This window comes from Podarcis filfolensis (genome assembly GCF_964270895.1).
Source record: "Podarcis filfolensis genome assembly, chromosome: 3".
Taxonomy (NCBI): Eukaryota; Metazoa; Chordata; class Lepidosauria; order Squamata; family Lacertidae; genus Podarcis; species Podarcis filfolensis.
The window spans coordinates 103,598,499-103,621,085 of NC_139606.1; the positions used below are offsets into that span (position 1 = coordinate 103,598,499).

At 49.2% G+C, this 22,587-nt stretch overlaps 1 protein-coding gene across 2 annotated transcripts in view; it reads right to left on the reverse strand.

Annotated features, from left to right (window-relative positions):
• Nucleotides 1-22,237, reverse strand: part of SRF (serum response factor) — a 73,062-nt gene extending 50,825 nt beyond the window's left edge. For both annotated transcript variants that reach the window (XM_083605214.1, XM_083605213.1), the window contains exons 1-2: nucleotides 21,518-22,237; nucleotides 2,669-2,935 (exon numbers count right to left, since the gene is read on the reverse strand). In XM_083605214.1, coding sequence (XP_083461340.1) covers nucleotides 2,669-2,935; nucleotides 21,518-22,099 — 849 coding nt within the window. In that variant the 5' untranslated portion in view covers nucleotides 22,100-22,237. The remainder of the gene's footprint in view (nucleotides 1-2,668; nucleotides 2,936-21,517) is intronic.
• Nucleotides 22,238-22,587: the final 350 nt, after the last annotated feature.

The window sequence follows — 22,587 nt, forward strand, 5'->3', positions numbered from 1 at the left end:
CTATTAGTTGATGATAATTAAAAGTAATAGATATATTAAGAAATGCAGTATAAGTGATAAAGAACGGAAAATCATCAGAGGTGTCGACGGAAGTCTAAAACAATGTATAAGAAGTTAAGTTATGTGATTGTTGGAAATGAGATGTTAAAAAAACTAATAAATAAATATATATATAGAGAGAAAGAGAGTTGGGAATGTTTAGCGTGGGAAAGAGGAGACAGAGAAGAGATACAATAGCCATCTTCAAATATCTAAAGGGCTGTCAGATGGAAGATGGAGCAAACATCTTTTCTCCTTCACAGGGTAGGACTCGAACCAGTGGCTTCAAGTTACAAGAAAGGAGATTCCGGCTAAACATCAGGAAGAACTTTCGGACAGTAAGAGCTGTTTGACTGTGGAACAGTCTCCCTCGGGAGTTGTGGACTCTCCATCATTGAAGGTTTTTAAGCCGAGGTTCGATCTGTCATGGATGCTTTAGTTGAGATTCCTGCACTGTGGGGGGTTGGACTAAAAGACCCTGGAGTCCCTTTTCCAATTCTACAACTCTGTATTTTGTGAGATGCATGTATGTGCATGAAGAACTCTGGTGCCTCGAGAAGGTGCTTTATAAAAGCAGAGTAAAGTCATACAGATAGCAAGCCCAAGACCTTTTAAGCTTCCTGGGGGAAGGGGAGCAATTGTCCCACGTTATCAGGGCTGTCGGCTCCCTTTACTGATACGATAGCTGCTGAGAAGCGAGCTGTGAGTCAAGCCAGCAGAGGAGCTGGTTGGAGACAGAGAGAGGGAGAGGGAGAGAAGGAATAGTCTGTTCAGCCAAGTGCTTCAATTCCCTGTGTCCTCCCTGCCCCCTTCCAAAACAGCACCAAAGCAAGAGACAGCTGCAGCTTATAAGGAATGTGAGGGGCCCAGCCAGGGACTCCGGGGAAGGAAACCGGGCCTTATATGGCCACGGAGGCAGAATCAAATTTTTATCAATGAGCGCGAGCAGAGAGACGCCCAAGGAGAGATAACCGAAAAGCAGGACTCCTCGGCGAGGGGCACAGGGTGGGCGGGGGGGGGTGAGGCAAGCAGCACCTGTCGCTCTGCACCCCCTCAACCCACCCCACGGATCTCCCATCCAGGACCATGCTGCCGAGGGCAAGGCGAGGCTCAGCCCTGCTTCCACTTCGGCAGAGCTCCAGCAGAGTTGACAGGGCACAACTACTCAAGTCCCGGGGAAGGAGGGAGGAGGAGGTAAGGGAGAGACAACTGAACGCTAGGAGTCACGCTATATAGGATTCTTTACAGCCAAAAGGAGGCTCGGCCCATAGACTTGTCCCCTGCCAACACCACAGATCACCGAAGCCAGAATAATACTAATAATAATACGGAGGGGTCTGATTCTCTTAAGCCTTATTCCATGGGTGCAGCTCCCCTATAGGAGGAGGCGCTGCAGAGTTTGGGACTTTTTGGTTTAGAGAAAAGGCAAGTAAAGAGGTGTCACGATGTAAGCTTATGAAATTATGCATGGCGTGGTGGCAGAGGATACAGGAATGGTTTTCTCCCTCTCTTGCAATCAATAGATGGTGGGCATCTATTGAAGCTGAACGTTGCAAGGTTTTAAAAAGTACTTCTTTGTGCAGCAAAAGATTGAACTGTGGAACTCACTCCCACAAGAAGCAGGGATGCCCACCAACTTGGATGGCCTAATAATAATAATAATTTATTTCTATGCTGCCCATCTGACTGAGCTGACCCAGCTACTCCTGGCGGCTCCCAAGAGAATATTAAAAACACAATAAGACATAAAACATTAAAAACTTCCCTAACCAGGGCTGCCTTCAGATGTTTTCTAAAAGTCAGATAGTCGTTTATTTCCTTGACATCTGATGGGAGAGCGTTCCACAGGGAGGGTGCTGCTACCAAGAAGACCCTCTGCCTGGTTCCCTATAAGCTTCGCTTCTTGCAATGAGGGAACCACCAGAAGGCCCCCAGAGCTGGACCTCAGTGTCCGGGATGGACAAGGTGGGTGGAGATGCTCCTTCAGGTCAAAGAGGACTGGACCAATTCATGGAGGATAAAGGCTATCTGCTGCTACTAGTGACAATGGCCGGGCACTGCCTCTGAGGTCAGCAGCAAAATGCCTCTGAATGCCAGCTACTGGGAATTGCAGATCGTTGCTGGTGCCCGTGTCCTGCTTTTGCAGGCTTCCCACTGGCACCTGGGCGGCCAGAAGAGGATGCTGAACTGGATGGGCCACTGGCCTGATCTAGCAGGTTCTCAAATCATTCACACACACACAGGGGTGAGTGGCTCTTTCCATGTGGGAGGCTTGAACCTCTGCCGGACGGGCAGAGTCTCTTGGCGCCCCATGTGACTCGGAACCCTGGAAGATCCAAGGTTCTAAAAGGAGCATGGAGACCAACTGATGAGAACAGCAGGCACCCTTGCTGCAGATGTTCGGTCCCCCTCAACACAGGTTCATCTTCCTCTCCCACACATGCACAGTAGACCCACCCAACAAGCCTGAAATCTGCCCACCTGTGCTCTGTAGTCCTCCCAGGTAAACCTTCTCCAAGGTAGAAGGCAAGGTTGCAAGTACAAGGTTCTTCCCTCCCCAGAGACCTGTAGGAATAATTCCCCCCTCCTCCAAGCCCTCCACAGCACGAAAAAGGGAGGGTGTCTATACCTTTGTTTCTCCACTGCTATCTGACTCGGACACCTGATAAGTGAGGTCCGTCTCCTCAAAGCCCGTAGCGCTCATGCGCTGATCAGTGGTTGGGTCTGACCGAGGAGGAGAGTCAGGAGAGTTCAAGCATGTCTGGATCAGTGCTTTCCCCGTCTCGCTGGTGATCATGGGCTGCAGCTTCCGCGTGGCGAACGTGTAGACGTGGCCCGTCTCGCTGGCCACGAGCAGCAACACCTGAGTGCCCGTTAAGGTGGAGAGTTCGTAGGCCTGCAGGGTAGAGAGGAAAAGGAAAGGGTCAACAACGAGGCGCGGACCTTCGCAAGACCCTGGTTCCCACGGAGAGGGAGCCCAACCGCTCGCGAGAGGATGTCGCTTGGTTTTAGCGGTATTCACAAACGGTATTCCTTCTGGCTCCGTAGAAGGAAGCTTACTACACTTGGGCGCAGAACCTTGCTCTGGGTTCCAGAGAATTTTTATTTAAAACAAAATATAATTGTAGAGCTGAAAGGGACCCTAAGGATCCTCTAGTTTAGTCCAACCCCCTGCAATTCTCCCCATGTGGGGACTGAACCTGCAACCTTGGCATTATCAGCATCACACCCTAACCAGTTGAGCTCTTCAGAAGTTGGGTTGAGGAGTTATGCTTGAAACAGAAAATTGAGCGTTGTTCGAAGCCCGACATGACCACACCTTCTAGCAACTAACTATTGGCTGCTGCAAAATGTGATGCTGGACTAAAACAGCTCAGGAATGGTCAAACTGTAGGACTTTGGAGGGAAGGCGTCCACTTTGCTTTTCACTAGAAGAATCCTGAAGCTCACTAACCAGACCCAAGTGGCTTGGAGACACAGCCTGGTACAAACTGGGGGTGGTTTGAGCCAACTACCTAATGCAAGTGCCCTGCTGAATCAGGCCTAAGTAGTCCAGCATCCTCCCCCCTGACCCCTTTCTAGCCTTCTTTCTCAGCTACAAAGCCTGAAATACGAAGACAGCATCATATTCACTCTGCAACAAGGGAGGGAGGGGGACAAGAAAGCTTAAAAATAGAGAGCACATCCTGTCAAAAGACAAGAGTGAAGACTGCCCAATCTGATAGAAAGGTTATAGAGGAGAAGATGAGTGAGGAGTCAGTCCTATGACACCAGACAACAACGATAATGTCCAGGGCTCCTGCAGCAGGACTCTACAGCCAAAACAGGAGGCTTTCCATTTTACCAAGGGGACATCCACACCATACGTTTAAAGCAGTGTGATACCACTTTAAACCGTCGTGGCTTCCCCCAAAGAATCCTGGGAGATGTAGTTTGTTAAGGGTGTCGAGAGCTGCTGTGAGACCCGCGTTCCCCTCCAAGAGCTACAATTCCCAGATTTTCCTGTGAAGGAGGATTGGCTGTTAAAACCACTAGGGCAACTGTAGCTCTGTGAGGGGAATGAGGTTCTCCTCATGACTCTCAGCACCCTTAACCAGCGACAGCTCCCAGAATCCTTTGGGAGAAGAAGCCCTGACTGTTTAAAACAGCATCGTGCGTATGGTGCGAATGCGGCTGAGGGAAGCACAAACTCATTTCCCCCCCCCCCACTTGCAACGAGCCAGGCGCCTTTTATCAGGCGTCTGCTAAATGTGCCGCTCTTCTTTATCTGCGGCACTCATTGCTCTTTCCGCCAGCACCACGCCTGCTTCACAAACAAATTGGGGCTGAGCTAGCTCCTCCAAGGCCTAGCCGGCTGGCCTGCCTCCCTTGTTAATAAGTCCTTCAAAACACAAAGGCCAGCTCTCTTACCAAGAACAACTTGGGGGGTGAGAGTGGGAGCCTACTTTGGCAAACAGCCACCCAGCAAGCACGGCAAACATAGGAATGTTGGTAGCCAGCTTCAGATTAGAAGGTCGGACTACTTTCCCATCTAGCCTACTCTGACTGGCAGCGGCTCTCCCAAGATCTCAGGCACAGGCCTTTTCCATCACCTGAAATCTGAACCAGAGTCTAACAAACTCTCCACTTGATGGGCATAGAAGCTCTTGCACCTCTCGAAAAAGGGTGTTCCTATATGCTACAACAGAAGGACGCGGGTGGTGCTGTGGTCTAAATCACAGAGCCCAGGGCTTGCCGATCAGAAGGTTGGCGGTTTGAATCCCCGTGACCAGGTGAGCTCCCGTTGCTCGGTCTCTGCTCCTGCCAACCAAGCAGTTCGAAAGCACCTCAAAGTGCAAGTAGATCAATAGGTACCGCTCTGGCGGGAAGGTAAACGGCATTTCCGTGCGCTGCTCTGGTTCGCCAGAAGCGGCTTAGTCATGCTGGCCACATGACCCGGAAGCTGTACGCCGGCTCCCTCGGCCAATAAAGCGAGATGAGCGTTGCAACCCCAGAGTCGGTCACGACTGGACCTAATCATCAGGGGTCCCTTTACCTTTACCTTTACGTTCCCCACCACTCAGGGGATCGTTGAGAAAGGATAGCTCTGTGAACAACTACTGGTAGGCATGAGAGACAAAAAGAACCTCATTGCTGTACTTGTGAACACAACTTGCTGGGAAGGGCGGTTTTCCTCATGACCTGCTTGTGAGACTCCACAAGGCACCTACCTGCCTACAGCTTCGTGGACTAAGAATCAGAGAATCATAGAGTTGAATGGGGCCCTGAGGATCATCTAGTCCAGTGGTTCTCAACCTGTGGGTCCCCAGATGTTGTTGGACTACAACTCCCATCATCCCTGAGCTCTGGCCTTGCTAGCTAGGGGTGATGGGAGTTGTAGTTCAACAACATCTGGGGACCCACAGGTTGAGAAAGGCTGATCTAGTCCAAGCCCCTGCAATACAGGAATATGCCGCTGTTCCTTCTGGGGATCGAACCCGCAACCTTGGTGCTGTCAGCACCGCACTGTAACCAACTGAGCACGATGGGGTAAGCTCCCATTGCTCGGTCCCTGCTCCTGCCAACCTAGCAGTTCGAAAGCATGTCAAAGTGCAAGTAGATAAATAGGTACCGCTCCGGCGGGAAGGTAAACGGCGTTTCCGTGCGCTGCTCTGGTTCGCCAGAAGCGGCTTAGTCATGCTGGCCACATGACCTGGAAGCTGTACGCCGGCTCCCTTGGCCAATAAAGCGAGATGAGCGCTGCAACCCCAGAGTCGTCCGTGACTGGACCTAACGGTCAGGGGTCCCTTTACCTTTATATGCTACAACAGCAGCAAGAACGTTAATCGCAAGAAATCGGAAGGGGAATAGGACACCAACAAAGGAAGAATGGCAAACTAAATTGTATCAGTATTTGTAATTAGCAAGCATGACAGAAGCAGTTAGGAACCAACCAAACCAAAAATTCAAAACGGAGTGGGAATGTGTAAAAGGTTATCTGGGGAAACGTTGTTCTCAGATAAAATCCCTGATATGCTCCGATTTAATTTTGCAAAGTAATGATCAGATAGGTAAGATATATCAGGTATGTCCAACAGGTCGATTGCAATCTACTGGTAGATCCCTGGGAGGTTTTGGTAGATCGTGATCGATCCCTGGGTCCCTTTCCATTGGTAAATTAGAATCTGGCCCGGCCCCCTCACCCAGCCTCCATTGTCACATGATCTGCAGAACGGAAGACCGGGAGTTTACTGAGTGAGGCTGTTAGTTTCCACAGCGATCTGTTGGTGAGTGGCTGTTCCCCTTTCTCCCTAAAAGAAGCTCAACAACTTTGACCAGAACCCCTAAAAAACGGGCAGTATTTAATTCTGGGAGTAGATCGCAGTCTCTTTGGAGTTGGCCACCACCCCTGAGATATATTATGTATTAGAAAAGCAATAAGGAAAAACAACACAGTTGAGAAGAGAAAGACGACAGAAGCTGCTGCACTGAGGTGGTGGGAAGTCACTTGTGTAGAAATATTGTTATTGTTCGATTTTTTTTATATGTGTACAATATATGTTAAAGAGTGAATGGAATATGTAGACGAATAACCAATTTAAAACTCAATAAAAAGCAATTTTTAAAAAGAAGCAGCTTTTGCACCTCTCCAACCAGAAGACTAAACAAGCAACTACTCTACTGGCTTGTCCATCACTTCGTTTTATGTTTTCTGTATACCTTCCAAGAAACCTCTTTTCAGGGTTTCGATTCAAGTCCCACTTTTGCCATAATATGTGGTCTCGAGTGAGGCACTCCGAACCAGCCCTGCCACTTCACCTGAACTCTGAGTTCTGAAGAGGGTGAATGAGAACCATAAACGACTTTTTTGCAAATTAAAATGGCAGTACCCAAGATTTGTTAATGTTCTGCAACTGCACTCTATCTTTTTGTAATAAAATGTTAAGCAAAATAAATAGTTCATTTAAATATACCTGATTGTAGCTGAGATACACTATTTCTTCAGACAAGGCAAAATTAAGTATGCTCAAATTCCAAGGTAGAAGCTTCTCATGCCTCTGCTGCTTATACAGGAACACGGTACAAGTCAAATCTGTAACAATCAACAGGAGTTGCTTACCGCCTTCTGTAGGTGGGTCAACCGCACTCAATAGCACTTTCATCTTCCTCTTAAACACAGCCACATCACTAACCAAGCAAGCCGGCAGCTAGAAACCTGGAGGCAGCTTGCTCAAGCATGGCAATTACATTTGTAAAGCAGTAGTGGGGAGAATCAATACTTAAACTGGGGATAATTCAACCGGAGATTCAGGGGGGAAACATTAAATATGCAAGTAGAGAGGTATAAGAATCATGAGGAACACCTTTTCCCCAAACTATTTATGTCAGCCATAGTCAACCTGGTGCCTTTCAGATGTTGTTGGACTTCCAACCCGTCAGCTCCAGCCAACCAAAGCATATAGCAGTGCCTCTTGCCTGACAGTCCCAATTTTGAAGCTCCGATGTTAAGAAAGCCAAAACAAAACATGGGCAAAGACTTCCTTGTTTTTAATCTATGTACAATGCTTTGTCAAAATCAAGTGCCTTGTCCTTTTTTACTCAATATGGCATAAGTTCCTCTGCTATGCTAACTCAATTGAACAGCCCACTACACCACCTGTACAACAGACAAGCATGTGGAGAGGTTTAGCCTGGAGAAGAGGAGGTTAAGGGGTGATATGATAGCATGTTCAAATATATAAAAGGATGTCACATAGAGGAGGGAGAAAGGTTGTTTTCTGCTGCTCCAGAGAAGCAGACACAGAGCAATGGTTCCAAACTACAAGAAAGAAGATTCCACCTAAACATTAGGAAGAACTTCCTGACAGTAAGAGCTGTTCGACAGTGGAATTTGCTGCCAAGGAGTGTGGTGGAGTCTCCTTCTTTGGAGGTCTTTAAGCAGAGGCTTGACAACCATATGTCAGGAGTGCTCTGATGGTGTTTCCTGCTTGGCAGGGGGTTGGACTCGATGGCCCTTGTGGTCTCTTCCAACTCTATGATTCTATGATTCTATGGTTTTACTGAGAACTGAATTGACCCACCTTCTTCTCATATCTGACAATTGAATGAGGCATTGTATTTTCAGCAGTTTCTTGGGGGTTTTTTACCCCTCCTCTGTATCTGCATTTTATTTTTCTACTTTCACATTCCTTTTTATTTGCCATATCCATTATTTTTATTGTATTCTGTATGTGTTTATGTCAATAAAGTTTGATTTTTTAATGAAAAAAATAGGTGTCTTTTTCGTAGGCACATGATAACAACATTCTCAGCTTATCAGAATACAGACTGTAACTAACAAATACCTTATTTACAATTTCCTAACAAGTTAAGATAATTGGAGGATTTCCAAGGCAGGTAACTGCTCAAGTGAACCGGCGCATAGTTACGAGTTTAGACTCCTGGAAACACAGACTGGTACTAGATTCTGATCACTTGTGAGCAAACATGTTCTAGTTATTAAATGGTTCTTATTTGTTACTTCCTTCCTCTAGAAAACAAACTGAACGAGTGGCAAGCCTGACTGAAATAAGCAAAGACCCACAGAGAAGCAAGTTCAATTAAAATGAAGGGTCTCACAAAGAGCACAGTTAGCAAAACTTTAAATTCAATCAGGGTAAAACCCAATAACTTAACACAAGAATCTCCATGTGGTGGGATTTAAATCCAAACACCTTGGTTTAATTGCATGTATGTGTGTGTGTAAAACATTTTGCTATATTATAAGGGGGGGGGGGGGGAATCAACTATACATAAATTCCTGCTTTTGCCAATTATCCTGGTACTGCAGACAAAGTATATTTGCATCAAAGTACCTGCAGCATCTTTTCTGACCTTTCCAGGCAGCCAAAGCCACACTCAGTAAAACTCTAAAGACCCAAGCATCTTTCAAATGTGCTGCAAGGCCTTGTTCGTTAAGTGGGTTTTCATAATGACCAATGTCAATCTGGAGGAGATGGGGAGTTGTAACATTTTTAAGGGTTTTCTTTCGACTTTAGTTCCCTTTTCTTCAACTGGGCATTCTGTTCCAATCCCACAGCCCTTGCTGGAGAACAGGAATTCCCTTGCAGCCCATACTATCGCAGAGTTTGAACCGAACCAGGCCCCAGGAGCCCAGTTGTCACAACAGAGGCTTTTGCCGGGAGACTCTGGCAGCTGAGGAGCAGGACCCTTCCCAATTCCTCCCCAACTCCTAAGCCAGATAGCAATCTGGACCACACAACTTATCCCTCAGATAATTACTTCCTCCATCCAAATCCCTTCCCCTGCCAGTTCCAGTAACCTAGCATCCACAGGAGTAAACTAAAAAGTCAGCTTAAGGTGCCTAGGTTTTTTAGGCCAAAAAGGACAGGCAGAAAAGGAAATTTCATGACACAGCTTTTAAAAGGACAAGAACTCTGACCTTTTCTTTAAAAATGAATATACTTTAATTGATTTTAAGAACTCCAGCAACTATTATGCACATATTTTAACATTTCCTCTCATTGAACCTAATTTTTTTCTCTAATATTTTCTAAGGCTTGCTCTGTTTATACCAGTCTTCCCCAACTTTGTGCCTCTAGATGTTGGTGGACTATAATTCCCATTATCCCGCTGGCTAGGGCTGATGGGAATTGTAGTTCCATATCTTAAGGGAGCTGGGGAGAGCTGTTTTACACATTCCCCTGGCCTCTGCCTTTCTTACATGCTTCTACAGGCCCCTAGCCCAGGCTCTGGCTTCTAATCCACAGGCCTAACACTGTAGGAGCGCAACTCCTCCAGAGGTTTGGGATTATTTTTTCCTAAATCTACTGTTTTGCCAATGTTTATAAATATCGTGCGCACACCCCGGTCCCAGTCTCAACATTCTGCGTACTTGGCATTGGAGAGTTCTCCTTCAGGAAGGCTCTCAGAAAACAATCAACCCGGCACATTGGCACAAGGTGTGGCACCAGTGCGGCCATCCAAAAACACTGTTCCCGAAAACAAGACCTCCCATGAATCCAGGGTAAAGCAGAAAGAAATATGTGTCATCTTTCTCAGCTACGTATTTGGCTTATCCAGACAGAACACAACCAGCCTCTCTCTCTCTCTCTCTCTCTCTCTCTCTCTCTCTCTCTCTCTCTCTCTCTGTGTGTGTGTGTGTGTATACACACATAGTTTTCGGCAAAATTCACTTTCTAAAAAAGGAGGCGGCTCTAGGCCTGGAAGCCACAGTCTTACCTTGCAACCCCCACCCCTAAAAATGTCAGAGGACTGCTTCCAATTACACAGCAGGGAGGGAAAGGTACTTTGCACATGCTCAGAAGCATGGCCAGCATTCCTTCACTTGTGAAAGAAGCTCCAATTAGTATCCAATTAGACAACGGCTTTCTACCTGCTGCATTTGCCAGTCTCCTCCATACAGTCTGCACTGGTTAGCTTGTGATTCGCTACCTTATCAAACCCACTCAATGCCAGCTACCTGCACAAGGGGGCAAGAAATCTCACTTCGGAGAACCCTTAATAAAGGCAAACAACACTCTGTCTTCTGTTATCGCGCTTCGGCAGTTTGCAAGCAAGAGTCAAAGCTCACTGCTTTTTCCCCTCCCATCACCACCAAAATCAGACAGCACCAAACCAGACCCAACCATAATCTCCTGTGAGGACCACAACGGCTTTGCTCTCCATCCAAGTCACTTGCTTCAGGAGGCTTTGTTCATCCCTGGGCCAACACAATGACAGGAGGAGGAACTTACTCGGGGAAAACGGCACTGCAATTTGACAGTTGAGCACAGGCCATCAGTCAGAGAGAGGAAGCAGAGTCAGTAGAGCTTTCGGAACGTCAGCCAAAGTCATCACCAAGCAATATGCCACAGCCTGACCTCTCTTAGATACCACGCCGACCTCCTGGGCGGACTTGCCTCCTCACAGGTGCCCTTTACCCCCACCACCACTGACAAGGTCAGAGAGCAGAAAAGCAGCAGATCGGGCAGTTAATTGTCAAATCCCGCAGCTAAGGCTCTCCTCCAGCCATTGCACAGCTTGGGTCTGACAACAGGAGGAGAGCAATGCTGGAAGAGGCAAAAGGTCCAGCTAGTCTCATTAGAGCTCAGTTGGTTACAGTGCAGTGCTGACAGCACCAAGGTTGCGGGTTCGATCCCCAGAAGGAACAGCGGCATATTCCTGTATTGCAGGGGCTTGGACTAGATCAGCCTTTCTCAACCTGTGGGTCCCCAGATGTTGTTGAACTACAACTCCCATCACCCCTAGCTAGCAAGGCCAGAGCTCAGGGATGATGGGAGTTGTAGTCCAACAACATCTGGGGACCCACAGGTTGAGAACCGCTGGACTAGATGATCCTCAGGGCCCCATTCAACTCTATGATTCTCTGATTCTTAGTCCAGGAAGCTGTAGGCAGGTAGGTGCCTTGTGGAGTCTCACAAGCAGGTCATGAGGAAAACCGCCCTTCCCAGCAAGTTGTGTTCACAAGTACAGCAATGAGGTTCTTTTTGTCTCTCATGCCTACCAGTAGTTGTTCACAGAGCTATCCTTTATCAACGATCCCCTGAGTGGTGGGGAACATAAAGGTAAAGGTAAAGGGACCGCTGATGATTAGGTCCAGTCGTGACCGACTCTGGGGTTGCAACGCTCATCTCGCTTTATTGGCCGAGGGAGCCGGCGTACAGCTTCCAGGTCATGTGGCCAGCATGACTAAGCCGCTTCTGGCGAACCAGAGCAGCGCACGGAAACGCCGTTTACCTTCCCGCCAGAGCGGTACCTATTGATTACTTGCACTTTGACATGCTTTCGAACTGCTATGTTGGCAGGAGCAGAGACCGAGCAACGGGAGCTCACCTGGTCACGGGGATTCAAACCGCCGACCTTCTGATTGGCAAGTCCTAGGCTCTGTGGTTTAACCCACAGCGCCACCCGCATCCCTTTTGGTGGGGAACATGTTGTTGTTGTTGTTGTTTTGTCGTTTAGTTGTGTCCGACTCTTCGTGACCCCATGGACCAGAGCACGCCAGGCCCTCCTGTCTTCCACTGCCTCCCGCAGTTTGGTCAGACTCATGTTTGTAGCTTCGAGAACCCTGTCCAACCATCTCGTCCTCTGTCGTCCCCTTCTTCTTGTGCCCTCAATCTTTCCCAAAATCAGGGTCTTTTCCAGGGAGTCTTCTCATGAGGTGGCCAAAGTATTGGAGCCTCAGCTTCAGGATCTGTCCCTCCAGTGAGCACTCAGGGCTGATTTCCTTCAGGATGGATAGGTTTGATCTTCTTGCAGTCCATGGGACTCTCAAGAGTCTCCTCCAGCACCAGAATTCAAAAGCATCAATTCTTCGGCGATCAGCCTTCTTTATGGTCCAGCTCTCACTTCCATACATGGGGTGGGGAACATGCAGCCCTCCAAATGCTATTGGACTCCAAACTCCCACCAGTCCCAGGCAGCGTGGCCAATGGTGGGAGTTACTGTGCGTTGTTCTGGTTGCCTCACCTCAGGATGTCGAAAAGGGTTTGGAAAAGAGGGACTAAAATGATCCAAGGGAGTGGAGCGACTCTGATTTAAAGAAAGATTGCAGCGTTTGGGATGCTTTTAGTTCAGAGAAAGAGGCGGCGTGGCAGAAGTTTTTAAAATTACGCACAGAGGTAGAGGAGACTTTCACCCTCTCTTAACACTAGAACTTCTGGACCTTCTGCTGCTTTGGGATGGACGAAATGAAGTATTTATTTGCTCAGGAGAGAGTGAAGCTATGGAATTTGCTCCCACAGTGGGGAGCAATGGTCAGCAACTTGGATGGCTTTTAAAGAGGATTAGACAAGTTCATGAAGGACAAAGGCAATCCATGGTTACTTGCCATGATGGCTATGATCTGCCTCCATGGCTGGAAGCAGTAATGCTTCTGAATATCACTTGCTAGAAACCACAGGAGGGGAGAGTGTTCTTGTGCTCAGGTGCTGCTTGTGGGTTTCCTACAGGCATCTGGTTGGCCACGAGGAGAAGAGGATGCAGGAGCATCTTATCTGGTCCAACCAAATATGGAAGGGTCAAAGTTCCCCACCCCCATTCTAATTAACTTACAGCAGCCCTTGCCTACATGGTGCCCTCCAGATGTCTTGGACTGCATCTCCCATCAGCCTTGGCCAGCGCACGTATGCTAGCTGGGAATGATAGGAGTTATAGTTCAAAACATCTGGAGGGCAGCAGGTTGGCAAGGGTTGGCCTCCAGCAGTAAATGCAGACCAACGCACATCCATGCATCCCACCAAATTCAAGGCTGTATTTGCTGACGTCTCTCTTGCTCCAGAGCACCAAGGCTAAAATGCAAGAACGGTTTGTCTCCTATAGAGCAAAACAAACCTATAGAGTAAAACAAACTGGGTGTTCAAGTGAGAATACAACACTGGGAAATGCAGGTTCTTTGTGTTTTTGCACAAAGAACAGGGTAAATCACATATTCCGTCCAGCAAAGGGTAACTGCAGCTAACACTTTGCTTAAGTGGCAACTTCGGGCAGTATACATATAACACCACTTGACCCCCAACTGAACCATTTCAGCAGCCTCAAGATCTCTATGAGGATTTTACCAAAATTCAACTACCCTATCAAAGAATAAAATGGGACAAGGAGCATTGAAATGCGTCAGAAGACTGGCTTTCAAACCTGCATCCCGGTGACAAACGCATAACAATGCAAAATATATACTAAGAAGTCCCCAAGCATGGGGAAAGCAAGATGTGCTCAGCAGTTGAAGCCTCTAATTTCATTATCATTGTCACTGCTTCTCTGCAAACAGCTTAATAGACAAAGCGCTGGAGACAACGAATGCCTTGAGCTACAGAAAACCAGCAGAGTTAGCTGCAGATCTTGGCAGAATAATTCCAAAAAGAAAAGGGGGAGGGCAAGTGCCTTAAATGCTTTCGTGCACTGCTTGCTGAACTGACCTCTACAGCAGCAACACTCCAGGTGATCATCCAGGTGACAGAAAGCCACAACCAGAGCAGGGACAAGCCAAGGAATGCCTGGAGGACAGCAGGTTAGTATGGCGAGATCTACCTGGCTGCACAACTAGGCTACTTCACACTGAGCAGCCACTCCAAGTTCTCCTGAAATGATGGCCCAAGGTGTTGTAAACAAAATCCCATATAGTCACTTCTAAGAGGTTTATTTTTTTAAAGAGCAAAGTGCACGTGTGTGCATGCACATTCATAATCCCGCAAACTCAATGCAACTCCGTGTCTAAACAAAAGGCAGTTGCTTGGTGCATATTCTGCAATGCACAGAAGCAACCCTACAGCAGCCAAGATGGGCAAGAAGAGTCCTTGGGAATCTGAACTTTTAAGACGCTGATTTATGTTCTGCCCTAACCGTCTAGGGGTTATGGCTATGCCTGGGCCCAGGCCCTCAGAGCATTACTTGCGAGTGACGTTTCAGTTGCAGCAAGGCAATGCTCTTATAAATAGATAAAATAAACAAACATAGAACAACAAACAAAGTTAAGTAATGATGCTGACAAGGATGCAGGTTCTGCTCATCTCTCTCACTTGTCAAAGCCCCCTTTGGCCATCCCTTTGAAACGTCAGGCATTGTTGGGAAACAAGTCCTGAAAGAGAGATCAGCAGAATCCAGTTGCCATGTTTTTCACCCCATCCCCTCTGCTGTTCCTGGGCACACAGCAGATCTAGGAGTTTGAATCAAGCCCCTGGTGGGGAGGACTACAGCTCAGGGCCTTGCCTTTGCATGCGGGTCACAGGTTCGATCCCCGATTTCTCCAGATAGGGCTCAGGGGGTCCCGTTTGAAAGAGGTGCTGCCAGCCAGTGCAGGCGATGCAGAGGTAGATGAAACCATGATCCGACTCTAGTAGATGGTAGCTTCCTATATACCCATCAGCTGTTGGGCTGTGTTTGACTCAACAGGCTCCAAGCTGCACTGGCCAACTCTACAGGTGCAAGTCGAGAGGATGTGTGGCATTCCAGTCCTAGGGGCTGCCTTGTGAGCCTTGCCTACAGCTGTCTCCACAGCCCCTTGCCCCAGACCTTAGGCAGACCTTCACACACAGAGCTGGATTGCAGCTTCCCAACTCCCCTTGAATTCTTGTTTGGCTAGACTGCTGGCAAAGTACTGCAGAGAGTGGCAGAGTGCTTCAGCCCGCTCTATGGCCATGGCCACAACCAGCGAGCAGGACAGCTGAGGGAGGGAACAGAGCCTTTCTTCAACTTTGTCCCAATGGCAAACAGCTGCTCCAGGCTTCATTTCACAGCAGCGACTCAGGGGGAAGGCAAGACCAGCTGTTGGAGAGCTTCTCAAATGGCAACGACAGTGGCGTGTGCAGAGGGCCCGCAGCCACACAACACATTTGGCCCAAGGGTGCTGGCCTAAATTCTGCCATTTACTTGGGAGAGGAGAGCAGAGGAGATGATGAAAGCCAGTGGCTGGAGGGCCATGTGTTAGATGAGAAAGAACAAACCGAAGCTCAGTGCAGACAAGATGTGGCGTGCGGCATTTGGGACATTCTGCCGCCCATCTTGGAAGAGTCAGGTCTACAGCTTTCAGGGTTGGTCAGATCCAAAGCTCAGGGGATTCTGTGCTACAAAGCTGGTTTCACTGGCTTCAAAATGGATGCAACAGATGCACCCCCTTTCTTGGAAAGAAAACACCATGCCACAATTAGCCCTACGTCAGTAACATCCAGATTCAGACTACTACAGGGATGAGGAACTTGTGGATATCATTGACTCCAATTCCCTGGTCAGAAACCAGGGATAGAACTGGGAGTCCACCTCTGGACTACTTTCATGTGCTACAATGAAGCTGCCTCCGACGATTGTTCCAAAACTTTCACCGGAGCTGAACACAGTGGTTGGATTATAAACAGGGATTCACCGGTCTGATTCAGACATATGTCAACTTAATAAGCCAAAGTGTTCATGTGTCTGAAGCCAGTGACCCCTTCCACCATACATGACTCAGATTTTCCAAGTTAGTCCATCATATTGGGAAACTACAATTACCAGGTTCAGAACAAACCAAGATCCTAAGCCAACTACAAACTATGGGTCAGGATTCTGGTTTGTTGCAATCGAGGAAGCTCTGAAGTCGAGCTGCAGAGCACCTGCCTTGCGTGCAGAAGGTTGCAGGTTCAACCATCAGCATCTCCAGGTAGAACCAAGGATGTTACCTGCCTGAAACCCTGGAGAGTCAGTATATAGACAATATCAAGCTAGACGGACCGTTGGTGTGACTCCATGTATAAGGTCGCTTCCTCTGTTCCTGTAACTGTAGTTTCCCAGCTCAGGTATAATAAATTCACCTGGCAAGCCTTCAATCACGGCAAGTGGAGAAGGAATGGGGGCGGCAGGTGCTGGCAGAAAGCTCAAGAAGCGTAACTCAACTTAAGTCAAGGTATGCCTGAACTGAATCACGGTAATGAACCCACGTTAAAAGATCTACGTACTGGCTTTGGCCTGTAACAACTTGGGGTCAGAGTATCTGAATGACCAACTGTTCCTGGCGACTTAGATCTTCACGCAAGAAACTCCTGGGATTAAACCTTGTCTGTGATGTTGCCCCATTTCTTGAACACCCTCCCCAGACATGTTTACGCAGCATCTCCGCTGTTAGCATTTAGGAACCCAGCAAAATCTGTTTAAATTTTAGCTTTTTAAAAAGAAGATAAAATGGCTTGCTAGTTTTATCTTACTGGTATAAGATAAAATATCTTTTATCTACCTTTTGTGTGTGGTTTTTTTGTCTCTTAAAATTAATTTTAGTACTGTTTCGAGTTGCAAGCTCTCTTGGAAAACGCAGACCGGTATTCAACTACGTTTTACTCCAAGTACACTCACTGAAAATTCATGGGCATGGCTAAGCTAGGGCCATTAATTTCAACGGGTCTACTCTGAGTAAAACAGCTGAATACCACCCATGCGGTGGGAAAGTGGGGGCAGAAATTCTTTAGACATTATGTCAATCATAGTAGCTGAATGGAGCCCTCTAGGTTCAGATTATCAATGGGGGGAGGGGGGGAAGGGGAGGCTGCTGCTAGGGTGTGCTCCACCACTGGTGGAGGAGGTGCAACAGGTTGCTGGATGAGATTAAGTCTTGATCTGATGCAGAATGAGTCTTATGCTCAGAAACTACAATTATATGCGAGAGGGAGAGTGAGTGAGAGAGAGAGACACACAGAGAGAGAGAGAGAGAGAGAGAGAGAGAGAGAGGAGAGAAAGGAGCTGCAGCAATCGCTTACAGATTTCAGGCAAAAAGATACCACTCCCTTTTGGGGATTTGTCACTGTTTCCTAATCATTGCTCATCAGGAGACATTCACCATTAAGTTAGGGTAGGGCATGGACACCCAAGCTGCAAAACACACCAGTTTCCAAACTTATCAACTTCCAAACAACTTTAGGGATGATGGCTTCAGGATGCTTCTGAAAATCTGTGAGCCACCTTCCTGGGCTACAGTTTGCTAAGGTAAAGTTATTGCTGGAGCATAACTTCCAATGGCCATGCTGACTGGGGCTGGTAGGAGCTGGAGGTGAACATCTGGAAAGCCACAAGTTCCACATCCGTGCTTTAAAATAAGAGATGGTGGAGTTTACTTTTCACTCTTTCCACTGAACCAACTCCTCTACCAATCCCAATGGTCAGGGTTTATGGGAGTTTTAGCCAAACAGCATTGTTCCACCCCTTTAAAAGGCAGGGAAGGGAACAATTGTCATTCTCTTTGAGCAACTGCTTGAGTGGTTTAGGAATAGTTGCACTTGCACATGATGTTTCTATGGGTGTGTACCGTTTTCCTTTTTTAAAAAAATTATACTTTGCAGCTCAGGTAAAGATGTCTAATACTTGGGACGGGGCTCTAGGAGTGGGAACATGTTCAAAACACTTAAAACACATGCAGAATGTTGGAACTTTCCTATATATACTGTGGAGTTGTTGATCAAAAATAAAGCAAGCTGCAGTTTTATTTTATGCAGAGTTATATCTGGCCTTTCTTCTGCCATGAAACCTGAGGTGGTCACCATGGAGCTCCCATCCAGACCTGCATAGCTTCTGGAAGGGGGCTGAATGATGCGTTCTCAAACCACGCCTTCATCTGTAATCCTAAATAAATTAGTGGATTCTAGAAACTCTCAGTAGAGAGCAAATGGCACACTGCCCCACTACCCCTCTACCTGCCTGCCTTTTTACAACCAGTCCAGTGGATGCTGCTGCATGTGAGCTAGCCCACAAGTCTACCCTCAGCCAACCCCCACCTTAGCCTCAGCAACCCCCTTTTTCCCTTTACATCCGATAGGACGACGCCACTACCAGGAAGGCCCTCTGCCTGGTTCCCTGTAACTTCACTTCCTGCAGTGAAAGCACCACCAGAAGGCCCTCGGAGCTGGACCTCAGTGTCCATGCTGAACAATGCAGGTGGGGACACTCATTCAGGTATACAGGCCGAGGCTGTTTAGGACTTTAAAGGTCAACACCAACACTTTGGATTGTGCTGGGAGCCAATGTAGATCCGGTGTTATATGGTCCCAGCAGCCACTCCCAGTCACCAGTCTGGTGGCTGTAAGGGAGGAGAACAGGGGCAAATGTAGAAGGACTTGGCTGCATTCCTGACTCTAGCTCCACCTACTGCTGGCCTCCCTGTCTTACACCCTACGAGGCTCAAATGGCACAGCAACCACTGTGAACAGTGCATACATGAGCCCTTGGTGCACGCTGCATCCTTTTCTTCGGCCTGCCCAGGAACTTTGTAGCAAACAAGCCTATGACTCACCTGAGGAAAATAATCATCTCCCCAGGCAAAAAAGTTATAGCACCATAAGCCAATACAGTCATACCTCGGGTTACAGACACTTCAGGTTGTGTTTTTTCAGGTTACGGACTGCCGAAACCTGGAAGTACCGGAACGGGTTACTTCCAGGTTTTGGCGGCAGCGCATGCGCAGAAGCGCTAAATCGCGCATGTGCAGAAGCGCCGAACTGCAACCCCTGCGGGTTGCGAATGTGCATCCCGCACAGATCACATTCGCAACCCAAGCGTCCACTGTATATGTAAGGACATAGCTATAATGGGGTAAATCATAATTGCTGTATTAATGATTTCTGTGTGTTGACAAAGATGGAAGAACAGAAGGGGTGAGAGAATATTAATCGAAATGGAAAGTTATGCACCACTGTGTTTTTAAAAGTCTGGTATTGACACCTCAAACATCATAATACCTCCCTGAAAAAGAGCGGGATATGTTGATGGTTTTAACACAACCAAGAGTCTCAGGGTTACCTTAAAGACTAGTAAATGAATTGTGACATAAGCTTATGGCACAATACAGCTGCCAAATCTTCACATAGGCCACAATTTGGACTGCTACAGGTTGTTTGGACTGCTTAAAGCCTAGTCCAGCAACCAAGATTTGAAGAGCTCAGCTAGGTCTGTCCAAAGGCCCATCGCTAGTCCAGCATCCTGTTTCTCACAGCAGCCGGCCGGACGCCTGTGGGGAAGCTTGCAAGCAAGACATTGGCACAACAGCACTCTCCCCGCCTGTGATTCTCAGCAATGTTATTCAAAGGCATGTTGTTTCTGACAATGGAGGCAAAACATAAGGCATTGCGGCTAGTTGCATTAACTTCCATGAGTTTGTCTAACTCTCTTTTAAAGCCATCCAAGTTGGTGTCCATCGCTACACCCTTGTAGGAGAGAATTTCATAGTTCAACTTTCTTTTGCTCACCCATTCAGTTTTAACTGAGTGGCCCCAGGATCTAGTATTGCAAGATGCATGCATAATTTTATACCTCTATGGCCCTATCCTTATCTGCCTTTTCCTAAGCCAAAGTTGTTTGCCGTCGCTCTTGCAGCATCCTATACAAATTCAGATAAAACACTGCAGTGAACGGGGAGAACTGTGCCATCCTCAAGGGAACGAGAAGAAAATGATTCTGCTAACCTAAAACCCAGATTTAAAAGCAAAGGGAATCATTCAACATCGGGCTGTTCCAGTCCCATCTGCGCAACCATTTCAGCTTACCAGATGGCACGATCCCTCTCTGCTACCCCACACACTGTCCTGGAGGTTATTCCGACCCCAAACCCAGCCAATTTCAGGGACACATGGGGGCAGAGATAGCCCCACTGCACAAACGGGAGTCCCTGCGTAGGGCTTCTGTTGACAGGGTTTGTTAGGTGAATCTTAACCATAGTAGCTAACAAATCATTTTTTAAGCTTGAGATGTAGCTCAGTAGGTAGAGTAGGAGGCTCAATTTTAGGGTCTACATGACCCTCAAGGTCGCCTCCAACTCTATGATTCTAATAACTTTTAATGCTGTTCCTAAACAGGAAGAAAGTTTTTAAAAAACACACATTAAGGGGTAAGCCTGTCTCAAGAAGGAGCCCTAACCTTTAATCAAGCTTTAAATCAGGGATGGGGAACCCATAGTCTCTGAACCCTGGCAATGGGCTGGGATCGAGGGAAATCAAAGTCCATCCTCATCTGGAAGACAAGTTCCTTATCCCTGAGTCAAGCCTGATTCACCCACAGCACAAACCTATGTGGGTCTACTTGGCTGTATGTCTCACTGTGGTTAATGGGGGCTTACTCCCAAGTAACCATGTTTAGGATTGCAGACTCAGTTCCCAACAGAGGCTCAACTCTGTACAGTGGGGAGTGATCCCTATTTAATTCTATAGGACTTGCTTCCGAGTAGACAAGCACAGGATGGCACTGATTCTTGCCCTCAAAGCTAGAGGGATCAGCAGAGAAAGCCCACCAGGGGATTGGCTGGAGTTTTGTTTAGTTCAAGGCTCTCGGTCAGCCTGTCAGTTCCACCCACTGCCACTTTACAGGGAAGCAAACACCCAGCACATCCAAGCTAACACGTGCATGTTGCAAGCCCAGCCCCACTGAACGCAATGGGGCTTCTTCTGCACGAGGTAAGGAAGGGACAGGGGTGTCCAAGTTTGCCTACTGATTTGCAGGCTCGTGAGGGGGGTGGGGAATCTCCTGTTGCAAAACACAGACGCACTTTTCTCCCCCGATGATGCTGCAACGGATTTGCCCCGACCTTTCACCCACCCGATCGCAACCCGGGCAGGGAAAACATCCGAGGTGACCCCTCCGCTGCATTTCCCCCTTTCCGCGATGCATTTCGAAGTGAAGGGCTGGCGCAACGACCGGGGGGGGGCGGCGGGAGGCCTTCCTGGAGCTGAATCCGGGCCAGAGCGGGGCGTGCCTTTCCGGTGCCGGGGCTGGCTGGCTAGGCCCATGGCTGGCTCCCCTTCCGGTGTCAATTGCCCAAGACCCAGCCAGCCCGGAGCTGCTCTCTCCAAAGCCGACGGGTGCATTGACTCGGGGCGCTCCGACGGAACACGTACACCTGAGACAACGGTGCTTCCGAGCATGTCAAGAGCTCCATTCCCTTTCTACAGACAGAGGGGCAGCCCAGGACCCCTATTATCCAGAAATAGCCCCCCTTGCACGCGATCTGCCCTCCCCCCCCCGCCCCGGTTACCTTCTTCATGATGCCCGTCTTCCTCTTGCTGAACGTGGTGTATCTCCGCAGCTTGTTGTCGATGAATTCCATCTTGATCTTGACGCGGCCGCGGGTCTTCTTGCCCGGCTTGGCGCCGCTGACGGCGCCGCTCGCCCCGCCGTAGCCCCCCGCCGCTGCAGCCGCTGCAGCCGCCGCCACGGCCGCCGCCTCGGGCCCCCCCACCACCACCCCGAGCTCCATGTCGCCCAAAGTCCGCTTCACGCCGCGCCGGTCGCCCACCAGCTCCTCCTCCTCGCCAGACTCCGAGTTGCCTTCGCTGTCGCTCGCCGCCGCCACGGCCGCCCCCAAGTCCCGGTCGCGCTCGAAGCGACCCGCGGCCGCCCCAGGGCCGCTCGGAGGGCCCGTCCCGTTGCCCGGGCCGCCGCGCACTCCCGCAGAAGCCGCCGCTGCCGCCGAAGCAGAAGAAGCAGCGCCGCCGCCGCCGCCGTTCGCCCCGCGGGGGAGCCCGGCGCCCGGCCGGCCCGAGGACGTCCTCGCCATGCCCATGACCGAGCTCCGGGGCAGGGCGGCAGCGCCGTTCCCGGCCCCGCTGGGTAACATGGTGCCGCCGCCGCCGCCGCCGCCTCCTCTCAGCGCCAGTGTGGGACTGACGGGTCGGGTCAGGCCGGCGCTGCCATGGGCCCCGGAGCCGGCAGGCTGGGCCCGGCCCCCTCCGCGCTCTCGCTCTGCCCTGCCGCCGCCGCCTTCGACCGCCTCGCGAGCCTCTCGCTCACGCTCCACGCAGGACCCGCGCCGGCCCGGGGAGCCCCCTCGCTCCCTCCGCCTCCTCCTCCTTCCTCGCCGCCTCCTCCTCCTCCTGCCGCGCTGCCTTTCCCCCCATATAAAGCGATACAATGTTGCCTTTTATGGCGAGGGCGCTCCTTATATGGTGCGAGCCGGCGCTTTGCATCTATTGGCCGACCCCTCAGCGGCGCCCGCGCGCCGTTGGCTGGCGGGGGCCGGGCTCGCCTCGCCGTTGGACGGGGCGGGAGAGGGCTCGTTTGCATACATTCCAAAAGAGCTGCGTTCGCCGAGACGTCACTCGGAGG